The sequence below is a fragment of the Balaenoptera borealis genome (genome assembly GCF_965194805.1).
Source record: "Balaenoptera borealis genome assembly, chromosome: 11".
NCBI classification, from domain to species: domain Eukaryota; kingdom Metazoa; phylum Chordata; class Mammalia; order Artiodactyla; family Balaenopteridae; genus Balaenoptera; species Balaenoptera borealis.
The window spans coordinates 55,755,524-55,779,603 of NC_138868.1; the positions used below are offsets into that span (position 1 = coordinate 55,755,524).

The 24,080-nt window shown below is 43.7% G+C and overlaps 1 protein-coding gene and 1 pseudogene across 8 annotated transcripts in view; one reads left to right on the forward strand and one right to left on the reverse strand.

The window, feature by feature from the left end:
* The window catches only part of MYO7A (myosin VIIA), a 106,723-nt gene that overhangs the window by 64,421 nt on the left and 18,222 nt on the right, over positions 1 to 24,080 (forward strand). For all 7 annotated transcript variants that reach the window (XM_082343263.1, XM_082343259.1, XM_082343261.1 and 4 more), the window contains one exon: positions 22,861 to 23,031. In XM_082343263.1, the coding sequence (XP_082199389.1) occupies positions 22,861 to 23,031 (171 nt within the window). The remainder of the gene's footprint in view (positions 1 to 22,860; positions 23,032 to 24,080) is intronic.
* Positions 16,428 to 19,254, reverse strand: LOC309606362 (ester hydrolase C11orf54 homolog pseudogene; annotated as a pseudogene). Its single transcript has one exon. The product of its transcript is annotated as an ester hydrolase C11orf54 homolog pseudogene (transcript).

The following is a 24,080-nucleotide window of genomic DNA, read 5'->3' on the forward strand; positions in this document are numbered from 1 at the left end:
TATTGTGTCTGGCTTCTTTCAGTGAGACCATGCTTTCAAGGTTCAGCCATGCTGTAATGTGTGTCAGTATTTCATTCCTTTTTTTTTTTTTTTTTAGTATGAGTTGTTTTTTGTTTGTTTGTTTGTACTGCAGGTTCTTATCAGTCATCAGTTTTATACACATCAGTGTATACATGTCAATCCCAATCACCCAATTCAGCACACCACCATCCCCACCCCACCGCGGTTTTCCCCCCTTGGTGTCCATACGTTTGTTCTCTACATCGGTGTCTCAACTTCTGCCCTGCAAACCGGTTCATCTGTACCATCTTTCTAGGTTCCACATACATGCGTTAATATACGATATTTGTTTTTCCGTTTCTGACTTACTTCACTCTGTATGACAGTCTCTAGACCCATCCACGTCTCAACAAATGACTCAATTTCGTTCCTTTTTATGGCTGAGTAATATTCCATTGTATATATGTACCACAACTTCTTTATCCATTTGTCTGTCGATGGGCATTTGGGTTGCTTCCATGACCTGGCTATAGTAAATAGTGCTGCAATGAACATAGGGGTGCATATGTCTTTTTGAATTACGGTTTTCTCTGGGTATATGCCCAGTAGTGGGATTGCTAGATCATATGGTAATTCTATTTTTAGTTTTTTAAGGAACCTCCATATTGTTCTCCATAGTGGCTGTATCAATTTACATTCCCACCAACAGTGCAAAAGGGTTCCCTTTTCTCCACACCCTCTCCAGCATTTGTTGTTTGTAGATTTTCTGATGATGCCCATTCTAAGTGGTGTGAGGTGATACCTCACTGTAGTTTTGACTTGCATTTCTCTAATAATTAGTGATGTTGAGCATCTTTTCATGTGCTTCTTGGCCATCTGTATGTCTTCTTTGGAGAAATGTCTATTTAGGTCTTCTGCCCATTTTTGGATTGGCCAGCTTTCTTTTGATTTCCATTTGCATGGAATATCTTTTTCCATCCCCTCACTTTCAGTCTGTATGTGTCCCTAGGTCTGAAGTGGGTCTCTTGTAGACAGCATATATATGGGTCTTGTTTTTGTATCCAATCAGCAAGCCTGTGTCTTTTGGTTGGAGGATTTAATCCATTCACGTTTAAGGTAATTATCAATATGTATGTTACTATTACCATTTTCTTAATTGTTTTGGGTTTTTTGTTTGTTTGTTTGTTTTTCCCTACTTGATCTAAGAGAGGTATGTTGAAGTCATCCATTATGATGTTGTTTGTGTTAATTACACTTTTTATTGTCCACCTTTTTTTTGCTTTATACATTTTTTAATATAAATTTATTTATTTACTTATATTTATATTTTGGTTGTGTTGGGTCTTCGTTTCTGTGCGAGGGCTTTCTCTAGTTGCGGTGAACAGGGGCCACTCTTCATCGCAGTGCGCGGGCCTCTCACTGTCGCAGCCTCTCTTGTTGCAGAGCACAGGCTCCAGACGCGCAGGCTCAGTGGTTGTGGCTCACGGATTTAGTCGCTCCGCGGCATGTGGGATCTTCCCAAACCAGGGCTTGAACCCGTGTCCCCTGCATTGGCAGGCAGATTCTTAACCACTGCGCCACCAGGGAAGCCCTTGGTTTTGTTTTTGTAGGTCCTTTTCTTCTCTTGTGTTTCCCACTTAGAGAAGTTCCTTCAGCATTTGTTGTAGAGCTGGTTTTGTGGTGCTGAATTCTCTTAGCTTTTGCTTGTCTGTAAAGCTTTTGATTTCTCCGTCGAATCTGAATGAGATCCTTCCCGGGTAGAATAATCTTGGTTGTAGGTTCTTCCCTTTCTTCACTTTAAATATATCATGCCACTCCCTTCTGGCTTGTAGAGTTTCTGCTGAGAAATTAGCTGTTAACCTTATGGGAGTTTCCATGTATGTTATTTGTCGTTTTTCCCTTGTTGCTTTTAATAATTTTTCTTTGTCTTTAATTTTGCCAATTTGATTACTATGTGTCTTGGCGTGTTTCTCCTTGGATTTATCCTGCCTGGGACTTTCTGTGCTTCCTGGACTTGTGTGGCTATTTCCTTTCCAATGTTAGGGAATTTTCAACTATAATCTCTTCAAATATTTTCTCAGGTCCTTTCTCTCTCTCTCTCTTCTCCTTCTGGGACCCCTGTAATACGAATGTTGTTGCGTTTAATGTTGTCCTAGATGTCTCTTAGGCTGTCTTCATTTCTTTTCATTCTTTTTTCTTTATTCTGTTCCACGGCAGTGAGTTCCACCATTCTGTCTTCCAGGTCACTTATCCGTTCTTCTGCCTCAGTTATTCTGCTATTGATTCCCTCTAGTGTATTTTTCATTTCAATTATTGTATTGTTCATCTCTGTTTCTTTGTTCTTTAATTCTTCTAGGTGTTTGTTCTTTAATTCTTCTAGGTCTTTGTTAAACATTTCTTGCATCTTCTCGATCTTTGCCTCCATTCTTTTTCCGAGGTCCTGGATCATCTTCACTATCATTATTCTGAATTCTTTTTCTGGAAGGTTGCCTATCTCCACTTCATTTAGTTGTTTTTCTGGGGTTTTATCTTGTTCCTTCATCTGGTACATAGCCCTCTGCCTTTTCATCTTGTCTACCTTTCTGTGAATGTGGTTTTTGTTCCACAGGCTGCAGGATTGTAGTTCTTCTTGCTTCTGCTGTCTGCCCTCTGGTGGATGAGGCTGTCTAAGAGGCTTGTGCAAGTTTCCTGATGGGAGGGACTGGTGGTGGGCAGAGCTGGGTGTTACTCTGGTGGGCAGAGCTCAGTAAAACTTTAATCCACTTCTCTGCTGTTGGGTGGGGCTGGGTTCCCTCCCTGTTGGTTGTTTGACCTGAGGTGACCCAACACTGGAGCCTACCCAGGCTCTTTGATGGGGCTAACGTCGGATTCTGGGAGGGCTCAAGCCAAGGAGTACTTCCCAGAACTTCTGCTGCCTGTGTCCTTGTCCTCATGGTGAGACACAGCCACCCCCTACCTCTGCAGGAGACCCTCCAACACTAGCAGGTAGGGCTGATTCAGTCTCCCATGGGGTCACTGCTCCTTCCCCTGGGTCCCGATGCACACACTACTTTGTGTGTGCCTTCCAAGAGTGGAGTCTCTGTTTCCCCCAGTCCTGTCGAAGTCCTGCAGTCAAATCCCACTAGCCTTGAAAGTCTGATTCTCTGGGAATTCCTCCTCCCATTGCCGGACCCCCAGTTTGGGAAGCCTGACATGGGGCTCAGAACCTTCACTCCAGTGGGTGGACTTCTGTGGTATAAGTGTTCTCCAGTTTGTGAGTCACCCACCCAGCAGTTATGGGATTTGATTTTATTGTGATTGTGCCCCTCCTACCATCTCATTGTGGCTTCTCCTTTGTCTTTGGATGTGGGGTATCTTTTTTGGTGAGTTCCAGTGTCTTCCTGTCAATGATTGTTCAGCAGTTAGTTGTGATTCTGGTGTTCTCTCAAGAGGGAGTGAGCGCACGTCCTTCTACTCCGCCATTTTCAAGATTGTACCTTTCTAAGAATTTGTCCATTTCTTCCACGTTGTCCATTTTGTTGGCATACAGTTGCTTGTAGTAGTCTCTTATGATCCTTTGTATTTCTGTGATGTCAGTTGTAACTTCTCCTTTTTCATTTCTAATTTTTTTTAAACAACTTTATTGGAGTATAATTGCTTTACAATGGTGTGTTAGTTTCTGCTTTATAACAAAGTGAATCAGTTATACATATACATATGTTCCCATATCTCTTCCCTCTTGCATCTCCCTCCCTCCCACCCTCCCTATCCCACCCCTCTAGGTGGTCACAAAGCACCGAGCTGATCTCCCTGTGCTATGCGGCTGCTTCCCACTAGCTATCTATTTTACATTTGGTAGTGTATATATGTCTATGCCACTCTCTCACCCTGTCACATCTTACCCCTCCCCCTCCCCATATCCTCAAGTCCATTCTCTAGTAGGTCTGTGTCTTTATTCCCGTCTTGCCACTAGGTTCTTCATGACCTTTATTTTCCCTTAGATTCCATATATATGTGTTAGCATACTGTATTTGTTTTTCTCTTTCTGACTTACTTCACTCTGTATGACAGACTCTGACTCCATCCACCTCACTACAAATACCTCCATTTCATTTCTTTTTATGGCTGAGTAATATTCCATTGTGTATATGTGCCACATCTTCTTTATCCATTCATCCGATGATGGACACTTAGGTTGCTTCCACGTCCTGGCTATTGTAAATAGAGCTGCAATGAACATTGTGGTACATGACTCTTTTTGAATTCTGGTTTTCTCAGGGTATATGCCCAGTAGTGGGATTGCTGGGTTGTATGGCAGTTCTATTTTTAGTTTTTTAAGAAACCTCCATACTGTTCTCCATAGTGGCTGTATCAATTTACATTCCCACCAACAGTGCAAGAGGGTTCCCTTTTCTCCACACCCTCTCCAGCATTTATTGTTTCTAGATTTTTTGATGATGGCCATTCTGACCAGTGTGAGATGATATCTCATTGTAGTTTTGATTTGCATTTCTCTAATGATTAATGCTGTTGAGCATTCTTTCATATGTCTGTTGGCAATCTGTATATCTTCTTTGGAGAAATGTCTATTTAGGCCTTCTGCCCATTTTTGGATTGGGTTGTTCGTTTTTTTGTTATTGAGCTTCATGAACTGCTTGTAAATCTTGGAGATTAATCCTTTGTCAGTTGCTTCATTTGCAAATATTTTCTCCCATTCTGAGGGTTGTCTTTTGGTCTTGTTTCTGGTTTCCTTTGCTGTGCAAAAGCTTTTAAGTTTCATTAGGTCCCATTTGTTTATTTTTGTTTTTATTTCCATTTCTCTAGGAGGTGGGTAAAAAAGGATCTTGCTGTGATTTATGTCATAGAGTGTTCTGCCTATGTTTTCCTCTAAGAGTTTGAAGGTGTCTGGCCTTACACTTAGGTCTTTAATCCATTTTGAGGTTATTTTTGTGTATGGTGTCAGGGAGTGTTCTAATTTCATACTTTCACATGTACTTGTCCAATTTTCCCAGCACCACTTATTGAAGAGGCTGTCTTTTCTCCACTGTATATGCTTGCCTCCTTTATCAAAGATAAGGTGACCATATAAGGTGACCATAAGGTGGTGCATGGGTTTATCTCTGGGCTTTCTATCCTGTTCCATTGATCTATATTTCTGTTTCTGTGCCAGTACCAAACTGTCTTGATTACTGTAGCTTTGTAATATAGTCTGAAGTCAGGGAGCCTGATTCCTCCAGCTCCATGTTTCGTTCTCAAGATTGCTTTGGCTATTCGGGGTCTTTTGTGTTTCCATACAAGTTGTGAAATTTTTTGTTCTAGTTCTGTGAAAAATGCCAGTGGTAGTTTGATAGGGATTGCATTGAATCTGTAGATTGCTTTGGGTAGTAGAGTCATTTTCACAATGTTGATTCTTCCAATCCAAGAACATGGTATATCTCTCCATGTATTTGTATCATCTTTAATTTCGTTCATCAGTGTCTTATAATTTTCTGCATACAGGTCTTTTGTCTCCTTAGGTAGGTTTATTCCTAGATATTTTATTCTTTTTGTTGCAGTGGTAAACGGGAGTGTTTTCTTAATTTCACTTTCAGATTTTTCATCATTAGTGTATAGAAATGCAAGAGATTTCTGTGCATTAATTTTGTATCCTGCTACTTTACCAAATTCATTGATTAGCTCTAGTAGTTTTCTGGTAGCATCTTTAGGATTCTCTATGTATAGTATCATGTCATCTGCAAACAGTGACAGCTTTACTTCTTCTTTTCCGATTTGGATTCCTTTTATTTCTTTTTCTTCTCTGATTGCTGTGGCTAACACTTCCAAAACTATGTTGAATAACAGTGGTGAGAGTGGGCAACCTTGTCTTGTTCCTGATCTTAGTGGAAATGGTTTCAGTTTTTCACCATTGAGGACAATGTTGGCTGTGGGTTTGTCATATATGGCCTTTATTATGTTGAGGAAAGTTCCCTCTATGCCTACTTTCTGCAGGGCTTTTATCATAAATGGGTGTTGAATTTTGTCGAAAGTTTTCTCTGCATGTATTGAGATGATCATATGGTTTTTCTCCTTCAATTTGTTAATATGATGTATCACATTGATTGATTTGCGTATATTGAAGAATCCTTGCATTACTGGAATAAACCCCACTTGATCATGGTGTATGATCCTTTTAATGTGCTGTTGGATTCTGTTTGCTAGTATTTTGTTGAGGATTTTTGCATCTATGTTCATCAGTGATATTGGCCTGTAGTTTTCTTTCTTTGTGACATCTTTGTCTGGTTTTGGTATCAGGGTGATGGTGGCCTCGTAGAATGAGTTGGGGAGTGTTCCTCCCTCTGCAATATTTTGGAAGAGTTTGAGAAGGATAGGTGTTAGCTCTTCTCTAAATGTTTGATAGAATTCGCCTGTGAAGCCATCTAGTCCTGGGCTTTTGTTTGTTGGAAGATTTTTAATCACAGTCTCAATTTCAGTGCTTGTGATTGGTCTGTTTATATTTTCTATTTCTTTCTGGTTCAGTCTCGGCAGGTTGTGCATTTCTAAGAATCTGTCCATTTCTTCCAGGTTGTCCGTTTTATTGGCATAGACTTGCTTGTAGTAATCTCTCATGATCGTTTGTATTTCTGCAGTGTCAGTGGTTACTTCTCCTTTTTCATTTCTAATTCTATTGATCTGAGTCTTCTCCCTTTTTCTCTTGATGAGTCTGGCTAATGGTTTATCAATGTTGTTTATCTTCTCAAAGAACCAGCTTTTAGTTTTATTGATCTTTGCTATTGTCTCCTTCATTTATTTCTGATCTGATCTTTATGATTTCTTTCCTTCTGCTAGCTTTGGGGATTTTTTTTTTAATTTTTTATTTATTTATTTATTTTTTGGCTGTGTTGGGTCTTCGTTTCTGTGCGAGGGCTTCCTCTAGTTGTGGCAAGCGGGGGCCACTCTTCATCGCAGTGCGCGGGCCTCTCACTATCATGGCCTCTCTTATTGCGGAGCACAGGCTCCAGACGCACAGGCTCAGTAGTTGTGGCTCACGGGCCTAGTTGCTCCGCAGCATGTGGGATCCTCCCAGACCAGGGCTCGAACCTGTGTCCCCTGCATCGGCAGGCAGATTCTCAACCACTGCGCCACCAGGGAAGCCCTTTGGGGATTTTTTGTTCTTCTTTCTCTAATTGCTTTAGGTGCAAGGTTAGGTTGTTTATTCGAGATGTTTCCTTTTTCTTGATGTAGGCTTGTATTGCTATAAACTTCCCTCTTAGCACTGCTTTTGCTGCGTCCCATAGGTTTTGGGTCGTCGTGTCTCCATTGTCATTTGTTTCTAGGTATTTTTAGATTTCCCCTTTGATTTCTTCAGTGATCACTTCGTTATTAAGTAGTGTATTGTGTAGCCTCCGTGTGTTTGTATTTTTTACAGATTTTTTCCTGTAATTGATATCTAGTCTCATAGCGTTGTGGTCGGAAAAGATACTTGATACGATTTCAATTTTCTTAAATTTACCAAGGCTTGATTTGTGACCCAAGATATGATCTATCCTGGAGAATGTTCCATGAGCACTTGAGAAAAATGTGTATTCTGTTGTTTTTGTGTGGAATGTCCTAAAAATACCAGTTAAGTCCATCTTGTTTAATGTATCATTTAAAGCTTGTGTTTCCTTATTTATTTTCATTTTGGATGATCTGTCCATTGGTGAAAGTGGGGTGTTAAAGTCCCCTACTATGATTGTGTTGCTGTCGATTTCCCCTTTTATGGCTGTTAGTGTTTGCCTTATGTATTGAGGTGCTCCTATGTTGGGTGCATAAATATTTACAATTGTTATACCTTCCTCTTGGATCGATCCCTTGATCATTATGTAGTGTCCTTCTGTGTCTCTTGTAATAGTCTTTATTTTAAAGTCTATTTTGTCTGATATGAGCATTGCTCCTTCAGCTTTCTTTTGATTTCCATTTGCATGGAATATCTTTTTCCATCCCCTCACTTTCAGTCTGTATGTGTCTCTAGGTCTGAAGTGGGTCTCTTGTAGACAGCATATATATGGGTCTTGTTTTTGTATCCATTCAGCCAGTCTGTGTCTTTTGGTGGGAGCATTTAATCCATTTACATTTAAGGTAATTATCGATATGTATGTTCCTATTCCCATTTTCTTAAATGTTTTGGGTTTGTTATTGTAGGTGTTTTCCTTCTCTTGTGTTTCTTGCCTAGAGAAGTTCCTTTAGCATTTGTTGTAAAGCTGGTTTGGTGGTGCTGAACTCTCTCAGCTTTTGCTTGTCTGTAAAGGTTTTAATTTCTCCATCAAATCTGAATGAGATCCTTGCTGGGTAGAGTAATCTTGGTTGTAGGTTCTTCTCCTTCATCACTTTAAGTATATCCTGCCACTCCCTTCTGGCTTGCAGAGTTTCTGCTGCAAGATCAGCTGTTAACCTTATGGGGATTCCCTTGTATGTTATTTGTTGTTTTTCTCTTGCTGCTTTTAATATGTTTTCTTTATATTTAATTTTTGATAGTTTGATTAATATGTGTCTTGGTGTGTTTCTCCTTGGATTTATCCTGTATGGGACTCTCTGTGCTTCCAGGACTTGATTAACTATTTCCTTTCCCATATTAGGGAAGTTTTCAACTATAATCTCTTCAAATATTTTCTCAGTCCCTTTCTTTTTCTCTTCTTCTCCTGGGACCCCTATAATTCGAATGTTGGTGCGTTTAATGTTGTCCCAGAGGTCTCTGAGACTGTCCTCAGTTCTTTTCATTGTTTTTTCTTTATTCTGCTCTGCAGTAGTTATTTCCACCATTTTATCTTCCAGGTCACTTATCCGTTCTTCTGCCTCAGTTATTCTGCTATTGATCACGTCTAGAGTATTTTTAATTTCATTTATTGTGTTTTTCATTGTTGCTTGGTTCCTCTTTAGTTCTTCTACATCCTTGTTAAATGTTTCTTGCATTTTGTCTATTCTATTTCCAAGATTTTGGATCATCCTTACTATCATTATTCTGAATTCTTTTTCAGGTAGACTACCTATTTCCTCTTCATTTGTTAGGTCTGGTGTGTTTTGACCCTGCTCCTTCATCTGCTGTGTGTTTTTTTGTCTTCTCATTTTGTTTATCTTACTGTGTTTGGGGTCTCCTTTTCACAGGCTGCAGGTTCGTAGTTCCCGTTGTTTTTGGTATCTGTCCCCAGTGGCTAAGGTTGGTTCAGTGGGTTGTGTAGGCTTCCTGGTGGAGGGAACTAGTGCCTGAGTTCTGGTGGATGAGGCTGGATCTTGTCTTTCTGGTGGGCAGGTCCACGTCTGGTGGTGTGTTTTGGGGTGTCTGTGGCCTTATTATGATTTTAGGCAGCCTCTCTGCTAATGGATGGGGCTGTGTTCCTGTCTTGCTAGTTGTTTGGCATAGGGTGTCCAGCACTGTAGCTTGCTGGTTGTTGAGTGAAGCTGGGTCTTGATGTTGAGATGGAGATCTCTGAGAGATTTTTGCCGTTTGGTATTACGTGGAGCTGGGAGGTCTCTTGTGGACCAGTGTCCTGAAGTTGGCTCTCCCACCTCCGAGGCACAGCCCTGATGCCTGGCTGGAGCACCAAGAGCCTTTCATCCACACGGCTCAGAGTAAAAGGGAGAAAAAATAGAAAGAAAGAAAGAAAGAGGATAAAATAAAATACAATATAATAAAGCTATTATAAAGCAAAGCTATAGAAACAAAATCTACCCAGAAGCATACACATATACACTCACAGAAAAAGGAAAAGGGGAAAAATTAATATATCCTGCTCCCAAAGTCCACCTCCTGTATTTGGGATGATTCATTGTCTATTCAGGTATTCAACAGATGCAGGCACATCAAGTTGTTTGTGGAGTTTTAATCCGCTGCTTCTGAGGCTGCTGGGAGAGATTTCCCTTTCTCTTCTTTGTTCGCACAGCTCCTGGGTTCAGCTTTGGATTTGGACCCGCCTCTGCGTGTAGGTCGCCTGAGGGCATCTGTTCCCCGCCCAGACAGAAAGGGGTTAAAGGAGCAGCTGCTTCGGGGGCTCTGGCTCACTCGGGTGGGGGGGAGGGAAGGATACGGATGCGGGGCGAGCCTGCGGCGTCAGAGGCCAGCGTGACGTTGCACCAGCCCGAGGTGCGCCGTGCGTTCTCCCGGGGAAGATGTCCCCGGATCACGGGAGCCTGGCCATGGCGGGCTGCACTGGCTCCCGGGAGGGGCGGTGTGGAGAGTGACCTGTGCTCGCACACAGGCTTTTTGGTGGTAGCAGCAGCAGCAGCCTTAGCGTCTCATGCCCATCTCTGGGGTCCGCACTGATAGTCGCGGCTCGCGCCCGTCTCTGGAGTTCGTTTAGGCAGCGCTCTGAATCCCCTCTCCTTGCGCGCCGTGAAACAAAGAGACAAGAAAAAGTCTCTTGCCTCTTCGGCAGCTGCAGACTTTCTCCCGGACTCCATCCTGGCTAGCTGTGGTGTGCTAACCCCTTCAGGCTGTGTTCACGCCGCCAACCCCAGTCCTCTCCCTGCGATCCGACCGAAGCCCGAGCCTCAGCTCCCAGCCCCCGCCCGCCCAGGCAGGTGAGCAGACAAGCCTCTCGGGCTGGTGAGTGCTGCTCGGCGCCGAGCCTCTGTGTGGGGATCTCTCCGCTTTGCCCTCCGCACCCCTGTGGCTGCGCTCTCCTCCGTGGCTCTGATGCTTCCCCCCTCTGCCACCCACAGTCTCCGCCCGTGAAGGGGCTTCCTAGTGTGTGGAAACCTTTCCTCCTTCACAGCTCCCTCCCACTGGTGCAGGTCCCATCCCTATTCTTTTGTCTCTGTTATTTTTTTTTTCTTTTGCCGTATCCAAGTACGTGGGGAGTTTCTTGCCTTTTGGGAGGTCTGACGTCTTCTGCCAGCGTTCAGTGGGTGTTCTGTAGGAGCAGTTCCACGTGTAGATGTATATCTAATGTATCTTTGGGAAAGAAGGTGATCTCCGCGTCTTACTCTTCTGCCATCTTGCCCCCTCCCCATTTCTAATTTTATTGATTTGAGCCTTCTCCATTTTTTTTTTGATGAGTTTGGCTAAAGGTTTATCAATTTTGTGTATCTTTTCTTAGAACCAGCTTCTTGTTTCATTGATCTTTTCTATTGTTTTCGTTGTCTCTATTTCATTTATTTCTGCTCTGACCTTTATGATTTCTTTCCTTCCACTAACTTTAGGTTTTGTTTGTTCTTTCTCTAGTTGCTTTAGGTATAAGGTTAGATTGTTTACTTGAGATTTTTCTTGTTTCCTGAGGTAAAATTGTATTGCTATACAATCTTAGAACAGTTTTTGCTGCATCCCATAGGTTTTGGATTGTTGTGGTTTTGTTGTCATTTGTCTCTAGGTATTTTTTTTTTAATCTTTTTGGCTGTGCCACGTGGCATGTGGGATCTTAGTTCCCTGACCAGGGATTGAGCTCACACCCGCTGCGGTAGAAGCATGGAATCTTAAGCACTGGACCACCAGAGAAGTCCCTAAGTATTTTTTAATTTCCTCTTGATTTCTTCAGTGATCCATTGGTTGTTTAGTAACATATTGTTTAGTCTCCATGTGTTTTTGTTTCTTACAGTGTTTTTTTTTCTTGTAATTGATTTCTAATCTCGTAGCATTGTGATTGGAAAAGATGCTTGAGATGATTTCAGTTTTCTTAAATTTACTGAGGTTTGATTTGTGGTACAAGATGTGATCTATCCTAGAGAATGTTTCATGTGCACTTGAGATGAATGTGTATTCTGCTGCTTTCAATGGAATGTCCTATAGATACCAATTAAGTCTATCTGGTCTAATGTGTCATTTAAGGCTTATGTTTCCTTATTAATTTTCTGTCTGGATGATCTGTCTGTTGGTGTAAGTGGGGTGTTAAAGTCCCCCACTCTTATTGTGTTACTGTTGATTTCTCCTTTTATGGCTGTTAGCATTTGCCTTATATATTGAGGTGCTCCTGTGTTGGGTGCATATATATTTACAATTGTTATATCTTCTTCTTGGATTGCTCCCTTGATCATTATGTAGTGTTCTTCCTTGTTTCTTGTAACAGTCTTTATTTTAAAGTCTATTTTGTCTGATATAGGTATTGCTATTCCAGTTTTCTTTTGATTTTCATTTGCATGGAATATCTTTTTCCATCCCCTCACTTTCAGTCTGTATGTGTCCCTAGATCTGAAGTGGGTCTCTTGTAGACAGCATATATACAGATTTTGTTTTTGTATCCATTCAGCCCATCTATGTCTTTTGGTTGGAGCATTTAATCCATTTATATTTAAAGTAATCATCAATATGTATGTTCCTAGTGCCATTTTCTTAATTGTTTTGGGTTTGTAGGTGTTTTTTCTTCCCTTCCTCTTTTGTTCTCTTCTGTTGTGGTTTGATCACCATCTTTAGTGTTGTGTTTGGGTTGCTTTTTCTTTTGTGTATGTGTATCGACTGTAGTTTTGGGTTTGCATTTCCCGTGAGGTTTTGATTTAGCAGTGTATATATGTACAAGGTTGTTTTAAGTTGCTGGTCTCTTTCCCACCTAGAGAAGTTCCTTTAACATTTGTTGTAAAGCTGGTTTGGTGGTGCTGAATTCTCTTAGCTTTTGCTTGTCTGTAAAGCTTTTGAGTTCTCTGTTGAATCTGAATGAGAGCTCTGCTGGGTAGAGTATTCTTTTTTTTTTTTAATAAATTTATTTTATTTATTTATTTATTTTTGGTTGCGTTGGGTCTTCGTTGCTGTGCGTGGGCTTTCTCTATTTGCAGTGAGTGGGGGCTACTCTTCATTGCAGTGCGCAGGCTTCTCATTGCGGTGGCTTCTCTTGTTGTGGAGCATGGGCTCTAGGCGCACGGGCTTCAGTAGGTGTGGCACACAGGCTCAGTAGTTGTGGCACGCAGGCTCTAGAGTACAGGCTCAGTACTTGTGGCTCACGGGCTTAGTTGCTCTGAGGCATGTGAAATCTTCCCAGACCAGGGTTCGAACCTGTGTCCCCTGCATTGGTAGGCGGATTCTTAACCACTGCACCACCAGGGAAGTCCCAGGGTAGAGTATTCTTGGTTGTAGGTTCTTCCCTTTCATCACTTTAAATATATCATGGTACTCCCTTCTGGCCTACAGAGTTTCTGCTGAAAATTCAGTTGATAACCTTATGGGGATTCCCTGGTATTTTGTTTGTTGTTTTTCCCTTGTTGTTTTTAATATTTTTCTTTGACTTTAATTCTTGTTGTTTTGATTAATATGTGTCTCAGCATGTTCCTCCTTGGGTTTATCCTGCATGGGATTCTCTGTGCTTCCTGGGCTTCAGTGAGTTTTTCCTTTCTCATGTTAGGCAAGTTTTCAGCTATAACATCTTCAAATATTTTCTCAGGCCCTTTCTCTTTCTCTTCTCCTTCTGGGACCCCTATAATGTGAATGTTCATGTGTTTAATATTGTCCCAGAGGTTTCTGAGACTGTCCTCATTTCTTTTCATTCTTTTTTCTTTATTATGTTCTGTGGCAGTGATTTCCACCACTCTGTCTTCCAGCTCTCATATCCTTTCTTCTGCCTCATTTATTCTGCTGTTGATTCCTTCTAGAATATTTTTCATTTCAGTTATTGTATTGTTCATCTCTATTTGTTCTTTAAATCTTCTAGCTCCTTGGGTTTTTTAAATAAATAAATAAATAAATATATTTATTTATTTATCTATCTATCTATTAATTAATTTATTTATTTATGGCTGCGTTGGGTCTCTGTTGCTGCTCGCAGGCTTTCTCTAGTTGCGGTGAGCCAGGGCTACTCTTCGTTGCAGTGATCTGGGGCTACTCTTCATTGCAGCATGCAGGCTTCTCATTGCAGTGGCTTCTCTCATTGCAGTGGCTTCTCTTATTGCAGAGCACAGGCTCTAGGCTCGCGGACTTCAGTAGTTGTGGCATGCAGGCTCAGTAGTTGCACCTTGCAGGCTCTAGAGCGCAGGCTCAGTAGTTGTGGCGCATGGGCTTAGTTGCTCCACGACATGCAGGATCTTCCCGGACCAGGGATTGAATCTGTGTCCCCTGCATTGGCAGGCAGATTCTTAACTGCTGCACCACCAGCGAAGTCCGTAGCTCCTTGTTAAACATTTCTTGTATCTTCTCGATTTGTGCCTCCACTCTTTTTTTGAGATTTTGGATCATCTTTACTATCATTACTCTGAATTCTTTTTCAGGTAGATTGCCTATCTTCTTGTCATTTAGTTGTTCTTGTGGTTTTTATCTTGTTCCTTCATTTGCAACATATTTCTCTGTCAACTAATTTTGTCTGACTTTATGTGTTTGGGGTCTCCTTTCCACAGGCTGCAGGATCATAGTTCCTCTTGTTTCTGGTGTCTCCTCCCTGGTGGGTGAGGTTGGTCCAGCGACTTGGGTAGGCTTCCTGGTGGGAGGGATTGGTGCCTGCCATCTTGTGGGTGGAGCTGTATCTTGTCCCTCTGATGGGCAGGGCCGTGTCAAGGGGTGTGTTTTGAGGTGGCTGTGAGCTCAGTATGACTTCAGGCAGCCTGTCTTCTGATGGGTGAGGCTGTGTCCTTATCTTGGGGGTTGTTTGGACTGAGACTTTCCAGCTCTCAAGCCGGGTCTTGGTGCTGAAATGCGCACCTCTGGAAGATCTCACTGTGATCAGTATTCCCTGGGCCTTCAGTGTCCTAGCCTTCACAGTGAGTGATAGTTGACCTTCGCATCCCCAGGAGACCCTCTAAGACCCCTAGGTAGATATAATCCAGGTTTCTATCAGGTACTGCTTTGTGCTGGGTCCCAGTGCATGTGAGACCTTGTGTGCACCCTCCAAGAGTGGAGTCTCCATTTCCCCCAGCCCTGTGGAGCTCCTGCCCTCAAGCCCTGCTGGCCTTTGGGGCTAAATGCTCTTGGGGTTCTTCTGCCCAATGCCAGACTCTCAGACTGTCTTGGAGGGCTATTTTATGTGGGAACGTCCATGTGTTGCCTGTGTGGGTTTAATATTTTTTGGTGCGAGGGTTGTTTTTAGTATAGATATCTGCCACTTCTTTCCTCAGTGTATTCTGGCCATTAGCCCCTTTATAGGAGGTATGAATGATGTTGTGGTGCACATAGCCTGTACTGGATATTGAGTAGAGCATCCCCTTTGCTCTGTGGTTGTCACTGCCCTATCAGAGATGGGCTCTGCTCCCTAGTTGTTGGAGTAGAGGTCCCCAGATCTGCTTCTTAGCTGTGTTTCTGATCTGCACTGTGAGGTAGGCAGGATTGGATCACTCCCACTGGGAAAGAAGCCACTGAGTATTCCTCTTCTGGAGCTGTTCATCTGTGGGTATGCTCTGTTGTGTCACCTTTCACCTGTTTTGCGAGCTCTCAGATTTCACTGTCATTGGCACTGCTCTCAGCCCCACCTTAAATGTGGGCATGCCAGCAATCGGCCCTGGTGTCTCTCATAAGTTGTTTTCACCAGGCCACCAGCATAGATCTACTGAAGTCAGGTCCTAGGATTGCAGTAATCATGGATCTGGACCCACTGTGGATGCTATGGGGGCAGCTCCAACTCTAGGCTGGCCCAACCCCCATGTGTATGTGCCCACAAAGTCTACAGCTGCTAAAGCTAGACCTGCCTTGGCTGCAGGAGCACTCATTGTCCATTCAGATGTTCTGTAGGCACTGACTTTACAAGACCAGTCACGGGGGTGTCAATTCATGGTTTGCGCAGCTGAGCAGAGAGATTTCAGCTTTTCTTTCTTAGTTGCATGTCCCCTGGGGCTCAGCTGTGGTTTCAGCCCCACCTCTGCATGTGGGCCACCCCCAGGGGTCTGCTCCCGAGGCTGCCCTGGAGCACATGAGTCTGCCCCGGTGGCAATGGGCGCGTGGGGGAGCCAGCAGTCACGGGCGCAGGAGAGCTGGCCTCAGCGGGGACCCTTCTTAGTGCCCGGGGAGGCAGGGGCTGGCACATGGGGAGAGAGGCTGCAATGGCAGCTCCGCCCCTTACGCATCACTTAACTATGGCTCTTTGCTCTGTGGCAGTCCAAGTTTCCTCCACAAGCATTCCCGGTTGCGGACTTCCTCACTTCCACCCCCTCAGGCTGTCTCCTCACAGCCAACAGCAGTCCTCTCCTGCGTCTGCTCTCCAAACCCCATGTTCCAGCACTCAGCCTCTGTGCACACTAGTGGACACCTGTCTCAGGCTGGGGCGCACAGGGCTGTGGCACAGACCATCTGTGTAGGTCTCACTCTGTCCTGCTTGGCTGTTGGCACTCTCTTCCAATAGCCCATGAATTCCCTTCTGTCCCAGTTCATGTCCCTGTCTATGAGGGGGCTTCCCCGGATGTGGGACCCTCTCCTCTTCTTCAGCTCCCCCCGACCCAGGGGTGCCATTCCCATCCCACTTCCTCTCCTTTTCTTTTTCCCTTTTTCTTTCTTTCATCCTACCTGGTTACACGGGGATCTTTCTTATCCTTTTAGGTATCCGAGGTCCTCTGCTAGTGTTCAGCTGGTGCTCTGTGAGAACTGTTCCATTTGTAGGTGTATTCTTGATGCGTTTGTGGGGAGAGATGAATTCCGCGTCCTCCTACTCCTCTGCCATCTTGCTGACCCCTTTGGATTTTATATTACTATCCATTAATGAGTTAATCAATCAATTAACCTTAATTATTTCTTCTTCTAAATGAGTATCAGTTGATTTAATCTCGCCCAAAAGAATGGGTCTCTTTTGGTTGGTCAATGCAATAGAGAAATTCTGCAGGTAAGAAGTATCCAAGTTATTCCACTATATCTGGGGTGGTGTCATAATAGTAGTGTCCACCTTTTCCATGATGACTGAAACAACGAGTGTGCTCCAACCTCAAATCAAACCCTGGGTCTCTGGAGACAAAAACCAGCAGACAGACCAAAGGAGCCTTCATCTCATAAAAATGCAACAATTTATTCACATCTTCATCAGAGTTCAATGGGCAGGAAGACAATTCTGTGGGCATAATGTGAGTCTTCACTTTTCTCTTCTGAATCACGAAAGTACCTCCCATCCCCACAGGCTTATCTCCATAATGTTTTTCAAGAGTCTGTCTCATACAAGTCACAAAGTTAAGTTTTCCAGTTCTTCTTTTGGCTTCCATCTCAATGACTTTTCCAGGTTGGCCCTCACTGGCAAAAAGATTAGCCAGTAATGCACACCCCAAATCATGGTATTCTCACTGTATTTCTCTAGTAGCCACCCTCCATCTTCAGGGTTAACACGAGCAAATTAACTTCAATACACAGGAGGTTTGTGTTCACTTTCTGTTTGAACAACTGACATAAACTCAGAATTGAATCCAAGAGTCTGAAATGGGCCTGCTCCTGCTCTAAGAATAAAAGCTCTGGGAAGTTGGATTTCTTTTGCAATCTTATTTAGGCTATAAACTTTTTTTTTGATTTACAAGAGGCAATAAGTAAGGCACACCTCCTACTTCTGCAATTCTAGTTTTCCCACAGATGCCTTTTACAGGAAAGGTAAATGGTCCTTAGTCAAATCAGGGCACTCAACTACTGAGACCTGGACATCAGCAAAGTTATCCTTTAGCACCTGCAGAACTCCAACAAGCTCCTCTAGACTTGACAGATGAAAAGAATACTCAGCACAAGCCATCTTCCTTCTTCCTTAGGTGTGAATGAAACAAGAGGGAAGGGGGCAGGGCACAACCTTTAAAAGAATGGTGGTTTTTATTCTTCAGTTTGTTAATGTGGTGTATCACACTGATTGATTTGCGGATATTGAAAAATCCTTGCATCCCTGGGATCAATCCCACTTGATTGTGGTGTATGATCCTTTTAATGTTGGATTCGGATTGCTAATATTTTGTTGAGGATTTTTGCATCTGTGTTCATCAGTGATATTGCACATTTTGTGTGGTATTTTTTGAATAGTTTCAGAAGGATAGGTGTTAACTCTTCTCTAAATGTTTGATAGAATTCACTGTGAAGCTATCAGGTCCTGGACTTTTGTTTGTTGGGAGCTGTTAAATCACAGTTTCAATTTCAGTACTTGTGATTGGTCTGTTCATATTTTCTGTTTCTTCCTGGTTCAGTTTTGGGAGACTGTACTTTTCTAAGAATTTGTCCATTTCCTCTAGCTTGTCCATTTTATCAGCATATAGTTGCTTGTAGTCATCTCTTATGATCCTTTGTATTTCTGTGGTATTGCTGTAACTTCTTTTTCATTTCTAATTTTATTGAGACCTCTCCCTTTTTTCCTTGATGAGTCTGGGTAATGGTTTATCAATTTTTTATCTTCTCAAAGAACCATCTTTTTGTTTCACCGATCTTTTCTATTATTTTTTTCATCTCTATTTCATTTATTTCTGCTCTGATCTTTATGATTTCTTTTCCTTCTACTAACTTTAGGTTTTGTTTGTTCTTCTTTCTCTAGTTGCTTTAGGTGTTAGTTTAGGTTGTTTATTTGAGATTTTTCTTGTTTCCTGAGGTAAGATTGTGTTGCTTTAAACTTCCCTCTTAGGAAAGTTTTTGCTGCATCCCATAGGCTTTGGATCATCATGTTTTCATTTTCATTTGTCTCTAGGAATTTTTTGATTTCCTCTTTGATTTCTTCAGTGATCCATTGGTTGTTTAGTAGCATATTGTTTAGCCTCCACATGTTTGTGTTTTTTACATTTTTTCCCCCTGTTAATTGATTTCTAATCTCATAGCATTGTGGTCAGAAAAGATGCTTGATATGATTTCAGTTTTCTTAAATTTATCAAGGCTTGCTTTATGGCGCAGCATGTGATCTATCCTGGAGAATGTTCCATGGGCACTTGAGATGAATATGTATTCTGCTGCTTTTCGTTGGAATGCTCTATAAATATCAGTTAAGTCCACCTGGTCTAATGTATCATTTAAGGCTTGTGTTTCCTTATTGATTTTCTGTCTGGATGATCTGTCCATTGATATAAGTGGGGTGTTAAAGTCCCCCACTATTATTGTGTTACTGTTGGTTCCTCCTTTTATGGCTGTTAGCATTTGCCTTATATATTGAGGTGCTCCTATGTTAGGTGCATATATATTTACAGTTGTTTTATCTTCTTCTTGGATTTCTCCCGTGATCATTATGTAGTGTCCACCTTTGTCTCTTGTAACCGTCTGTCTTTATTTTAAAGTCTATTTTATCTGATATGAGTATAGCTACTCCAGCTTTCTTTTGATTTCCATTTGCATGGAATATCTTTTTCCATCCCCTCACTTTCAGTCTGTATGTGTCCCTAGATCTGAAGGGGGTCTCTTGTTGACAGCACGTATATGGGTCTTGTTTTTGTATCCATTCAGCTAGTGTATGTCCTTTGGTTCATTTGCATTTAAGGTAATTTGATTCATTTGCATTTAAGGTAATTTGATTCATTTGCATTTAAGGTAATTACTGATATGTATGTTCTTATTGCCATTTTGTTCATTGTTTTGGGATTGTTTTGTAGTTCTCTCTTCTTCCCTTCCTCTTTTTTCCTCTTTTGATTTGATGACTAGTGTTGTGTTTGGATTCTTTTTTCTTTTTTGTGGGTATCTCTATTGTAGATTTTTGGTTTGTGGTTACCATGAGGTTTTGATATAGCTGTCTATATATATACAAGATGGTTTTCAGTTGTTGGTGTCTTAATTTCAAATGTGTTTCCAACATCCTGCATTTGTACCCTCTTCTCACAATTGCTGGTTTTGATAACATATTTGTGTGTGGATGGTTTCCCACCTTTACTGTATGTTTGCCTTTATCAGTGAGCTCTCCCATTTGTAATTTTCTTACTTCTAGTTGTGGGCTTTTCTTTCCTGCCTAGAGAAGTGCCTTTAGCATTTGTTGTAAAGCTGGTTTGGTGGTGCTGAATTCTCTTAGCTTTTGCTTGTCTGTAAAGCTTTTGATTTCTCCATCAAATCTGAATGAGAGCCTTGCTGGGTACAGTATTCTTGGTTGTAGTTTTTTCCCTTTCATCACTTTAAATATATCGTGCCACTCCCTTCTGGTCTGCTGAAGACTCAGCTGATAATGTTATGGGGATTCCCTTGTATGTTATTTTTTGCTTTTCCCTTGCTGCTTTTAATATTTTCTTTTTGTCTTCAATTTTTGTCAGTTTGATTAATATGTATCTCAGCGTGTTCCTCCTTGGGTTTATCCTGTATGGGACTCTCTGCGCTTCTTGGATTAGGTGACTGTTTCTTTACCCATGTTAGAGAAGTTTTCAGCTATTATCTCTTCAAATATTTTCTCAGGTCCTTTCTCTCTCTCTTCTCCTTCTGGGACCCCTGTAATGTGATTGTTGGTGCATTTAATGTTGTCCCAGAGGTCTCTTAAACTGTCCTCATTTCTTTTTCTTAATAAAATTTATTTATTTATTTATTTTTGGCTGTGTTGGGTCTTCGTTGCTGTGTGCAGGCTTTTCTCTGGTTGCGGCGAGCAGGGGTTACTCTTCGTTGTGGTGCTCGGGCTTCTCATTGTGGTAGTTTCTCTTGTGGAGCATGGGCTCTAGGCACACAGCCTTCAGTAGTTGTGGCACATGGGCTTAGTTGCTCTGTGGCATGTGGCATCTTCCTGGACCAGGGCTCAAACCTGTGTCCCCTGCATTGGCAGGTGGATTCTTAACCACTGTGCCACCAGGAAAGCCCTGTCCTCATTTGTTTTCTCTTTATTCTGTTCTGTGGCAGTGATTTCCACCACTCTGTCTTCCAGCTCACTTATCCTTTCTTCTGCTTCATTTATTCTGCTATTGATTCCTTCTAGAGTATTTTTCATTTCAGTTTTTGTATTTTTCACCTCTGTTTGTTCTTTAGTTCTTCTAGGTCTTTGTTAAACATTTCTTTTATCTTCTCAATCTTTGCCTCCATTCTTTTTCTGACATCTTGGATCATCTTTACCATCATTACTCTGAATTCTTTTTCAGGTAGATTGCCTATCTCCACTTCACTTAGTTGTTCTTCTGGGGTTTTATCTTGTTCCTTCATCTAGAACATATTCCTCTGCTGTCTCATTTTGTCTAACTTTCTGTGTTTATGGTCCCACAGCCTGCAGAATTTTAGTTCCTCTTGCTTCTGGTGTCTGCCGCCTGATGCATGAGGCTGGTCTAAGAGGCTTCCTAGTGGGAGGGACTGGTTCCTGCCCACTGGTAGGTGGAGCTGGGTGTTGTCCCTCTGGTGATCACGGCCATGTCAAGGGGTGTGTTTACAGGCAGCTGTGGGCTCAGGAAGACTTTAAGCATCCTGTCTGCTGATGAGTGGGGCTGTGTTCCTACCCTTCTGGTTGTTCGGCCTGAGACGTCCCAGCATTAGAGCCTTCGAGCTGTTGGGTGGGCCAGGTCTTAGTGTCAAAATGGTAGCCTCCAGGACAGCTCATGCCAATGAATACCCTGTACCTCCACCACAAGTGTCCTGGTTTCCGCAGTGAGCCACAACCACCCCCCGTGTCCCCAGGAGACCCTCTAAGACCTGCAGGCAGGTCTGGCCCAGGCTCCTATGGAGTAACTACTTTGCCCTGGGTCCCCATGCATGTGAAATCTTGTGTGTGCCCTCCAAGACTGCAGTCTCCCTCTCCCCCAGTCCTGTGGAGTTCCTGTGATCAAGCCCAGCTGGCCTTCAAAGCCAAATGCTCCAGGGGCTCCTCTTCCCATTGCCAGACGCCCAGACTGGGGAGCCTGACATGGGGCTCAGAACTCTCACTCCTTTGAGAGAACTTCTGTGATATGATTATTTTCCAGTTTGTGAGTTGCCCACCTGGCTGGCATGGGATTTGACTGTCTTGCGAATGCACCCCTCCTACTGTCTTGTTGTGGCTTCTTCTCTGTCTTTGGAAGTAGAATATCTTTTTTGGTAGGTTCCAGTCCTTTTTTGTCGATGGTTGTTCAGCAATTAGTTGTGATTTTGGTGTTTTTGTGAGAGGAGGTGAGCTCAGGTCCTTCCACTCCACCATCTTGTCTGTGCATCTTGCTGTATTGTTAGTTAGTCTAGAAACTCTGCTCTAAAGGAGTAAGAGATCCACTCGTTTAGAGCACACTTTACAGACGTGTATCCTTTTATCTCCTGAGGACAGGATTGATGTGGTTGCTTTGTTTTTGATGGTGATGATGGTTTTCATGACACTTATGGTTTTGTTGGATATTATGATGGAGGAATAAGGATGGAGATGATGGAAATGAGGGATGATGGTGGAGGTAGTGATGGTGTAGGTGGTGGTGAGGGTAGTGATGATGATGATGGTGCTGCTGATGGTGGTGTTGGTGTTGGTAATGGTGGTGATGATAATAGTGGTGGTTTTGGTGTTGGTGAGCTGATATTCAAGCAGAATGTACTAGTACAGCCATATCAGTTGCTAAAATTCCAAAATACTTTGAACTAGTTGGAAAATATCTACTGCCTTCAAGGTGCCCAAGACCCTTTCTCTATTGCCCCTGCTGCCATAGCCCTGAGGAGCCCCAGGCAGGCATCACTGGGACTGCCATGCACCAGCCTCAGACAGAAAAGGGGCAAATGCTCAGTGCCCGTCTGGCTCTCTGCAACCTCTGCATTATAGCTCACTGGTTGTTCAACACCTTGACTGTCCCCAGGGGGTGTAGTGATGGTGATGGAGGTAGTGATGCACCCCATTCCTCTGATAGTCTCCAGCGGTACCCAGGTCCCCCATTCTCCAGGGCAGGCCTTTCTCATCAGGCTGAGAAGGTAGTGGCTGACCCATTACCAATGAGCTGGCTGGTCCCTCTGGGTCAGCTCATGTGCCCCTGGGCAGAGTCCAGCTCTGTGCTGGTGCTGAGGAGACCCAGGAGCAGGTGAGTGTGGCCCTGCCCTTGGGGTGCTCATGGCTCCACCAAGCAGACAGGAGGTCCTGGTGAGTCAGGGAGAGCACAGGGTCCCAGAGGCAAGGGTCTGAAAGCTACAGGATGCAGGGCCTGGGGGCTTTGGTGGCCCGGAATGGCTTCCCAGAGCATGTGTGAATGAGATCTCCCCACACCTAGGAGGATGACTTGGCCGAGCTGGCCTCCCAGCAGTACTTTGTGGACTATGGCTCCGAGATGATCCTGGAGCGCCTGCTGAACCTCGTGCCCACCTACATCCCTGACCGCGAGATCACGCCCCTGAGGACGCTGGAGAAGTGGGCCCAGCTGGCCATTGCTGCCCACAAGAAGGTCAGAGGGCTGGGGTTTTGAAGAAGGGGCTTTCTGATGACCTGGATGAAGGGTAAGGACCTGAGAAATCAAAGAGGTCACAGCCCTTACCTGACATCTGTCTGTCCATGGGGCTGGGAGGACAGGATGGCACCCTTGACCTCCTGGCTCCCAGCAGCCTTTCTCCACCATGGATATCAGTTCACTTGTGTTTTCTGCCCTCTACTCTACACTGGGTGCCAGGGACACAGAGATGGATCAAATCTAGCCCCATGGCCTCATGAGGGAAACCATGGGTCCATGGGCACTGGGGGTCCCAGCTCCTGGCCTCCCACCAATGCTTATTAGTGCTGCAGCTCAGGAGAGTTGGTGCCTGCTGGAGGAGCTTCTAGGAAGTGCACCTCCTTTCCCCTAAAAGAGCTCTGGCCCAACTTCCTGCCTGGGGAATTTGAGGTACTGGCCCCCTCTGCCTCTTGTTTGAGGCCCCAGGCCCATAACCAGCCCTGAGTAGCTCCCTTCTAAGCTAAGAGACCTGCCCCAAGTAGAGCAGGGGTGCCCTGGTGGGGGTGCGGGACCCTGGCTGCTGGAGGGGACCCACGGGCCTCCCCATCTCCAGGTCCTGGTTGTATAAGAGCAGAATCCTCTTTGCACACAAGTTGCCAAGGGCTCCAGGATCAGTGTGTCTCAACCCCTATGCCATGTGGCCTCTTCCCTAACCCAGGAGCCCCATGTGTCTCCCCCTGAGCTCTTTGCCTTCCCTTGAGCTGCCCACAAGTCTCCACCTGTACCCGAATGCTCCCTGCACCCCCTGTGCTTCTAGGCCTGGCTCACCCCCGAGGACCTCCCTGTCCTCAGCCCCCTCCAGAAGAGATGCATGTTCTCCCTCCCCCACTCTTTCTGTCCTTAGCCACCTCCTCTCCCTCACCCCACACACTTGGTTAGCTGCTGAAGCCCATCCATTCCATCTCCCAACAGCTCCAGCCTCCATCCCCACCTCCACTCCTCTGCCTTCCCTGGGTCCTCGGTGTCCGCTGCCAATGTGCATGTGGCACCTGGCATGTTCTGGGTTG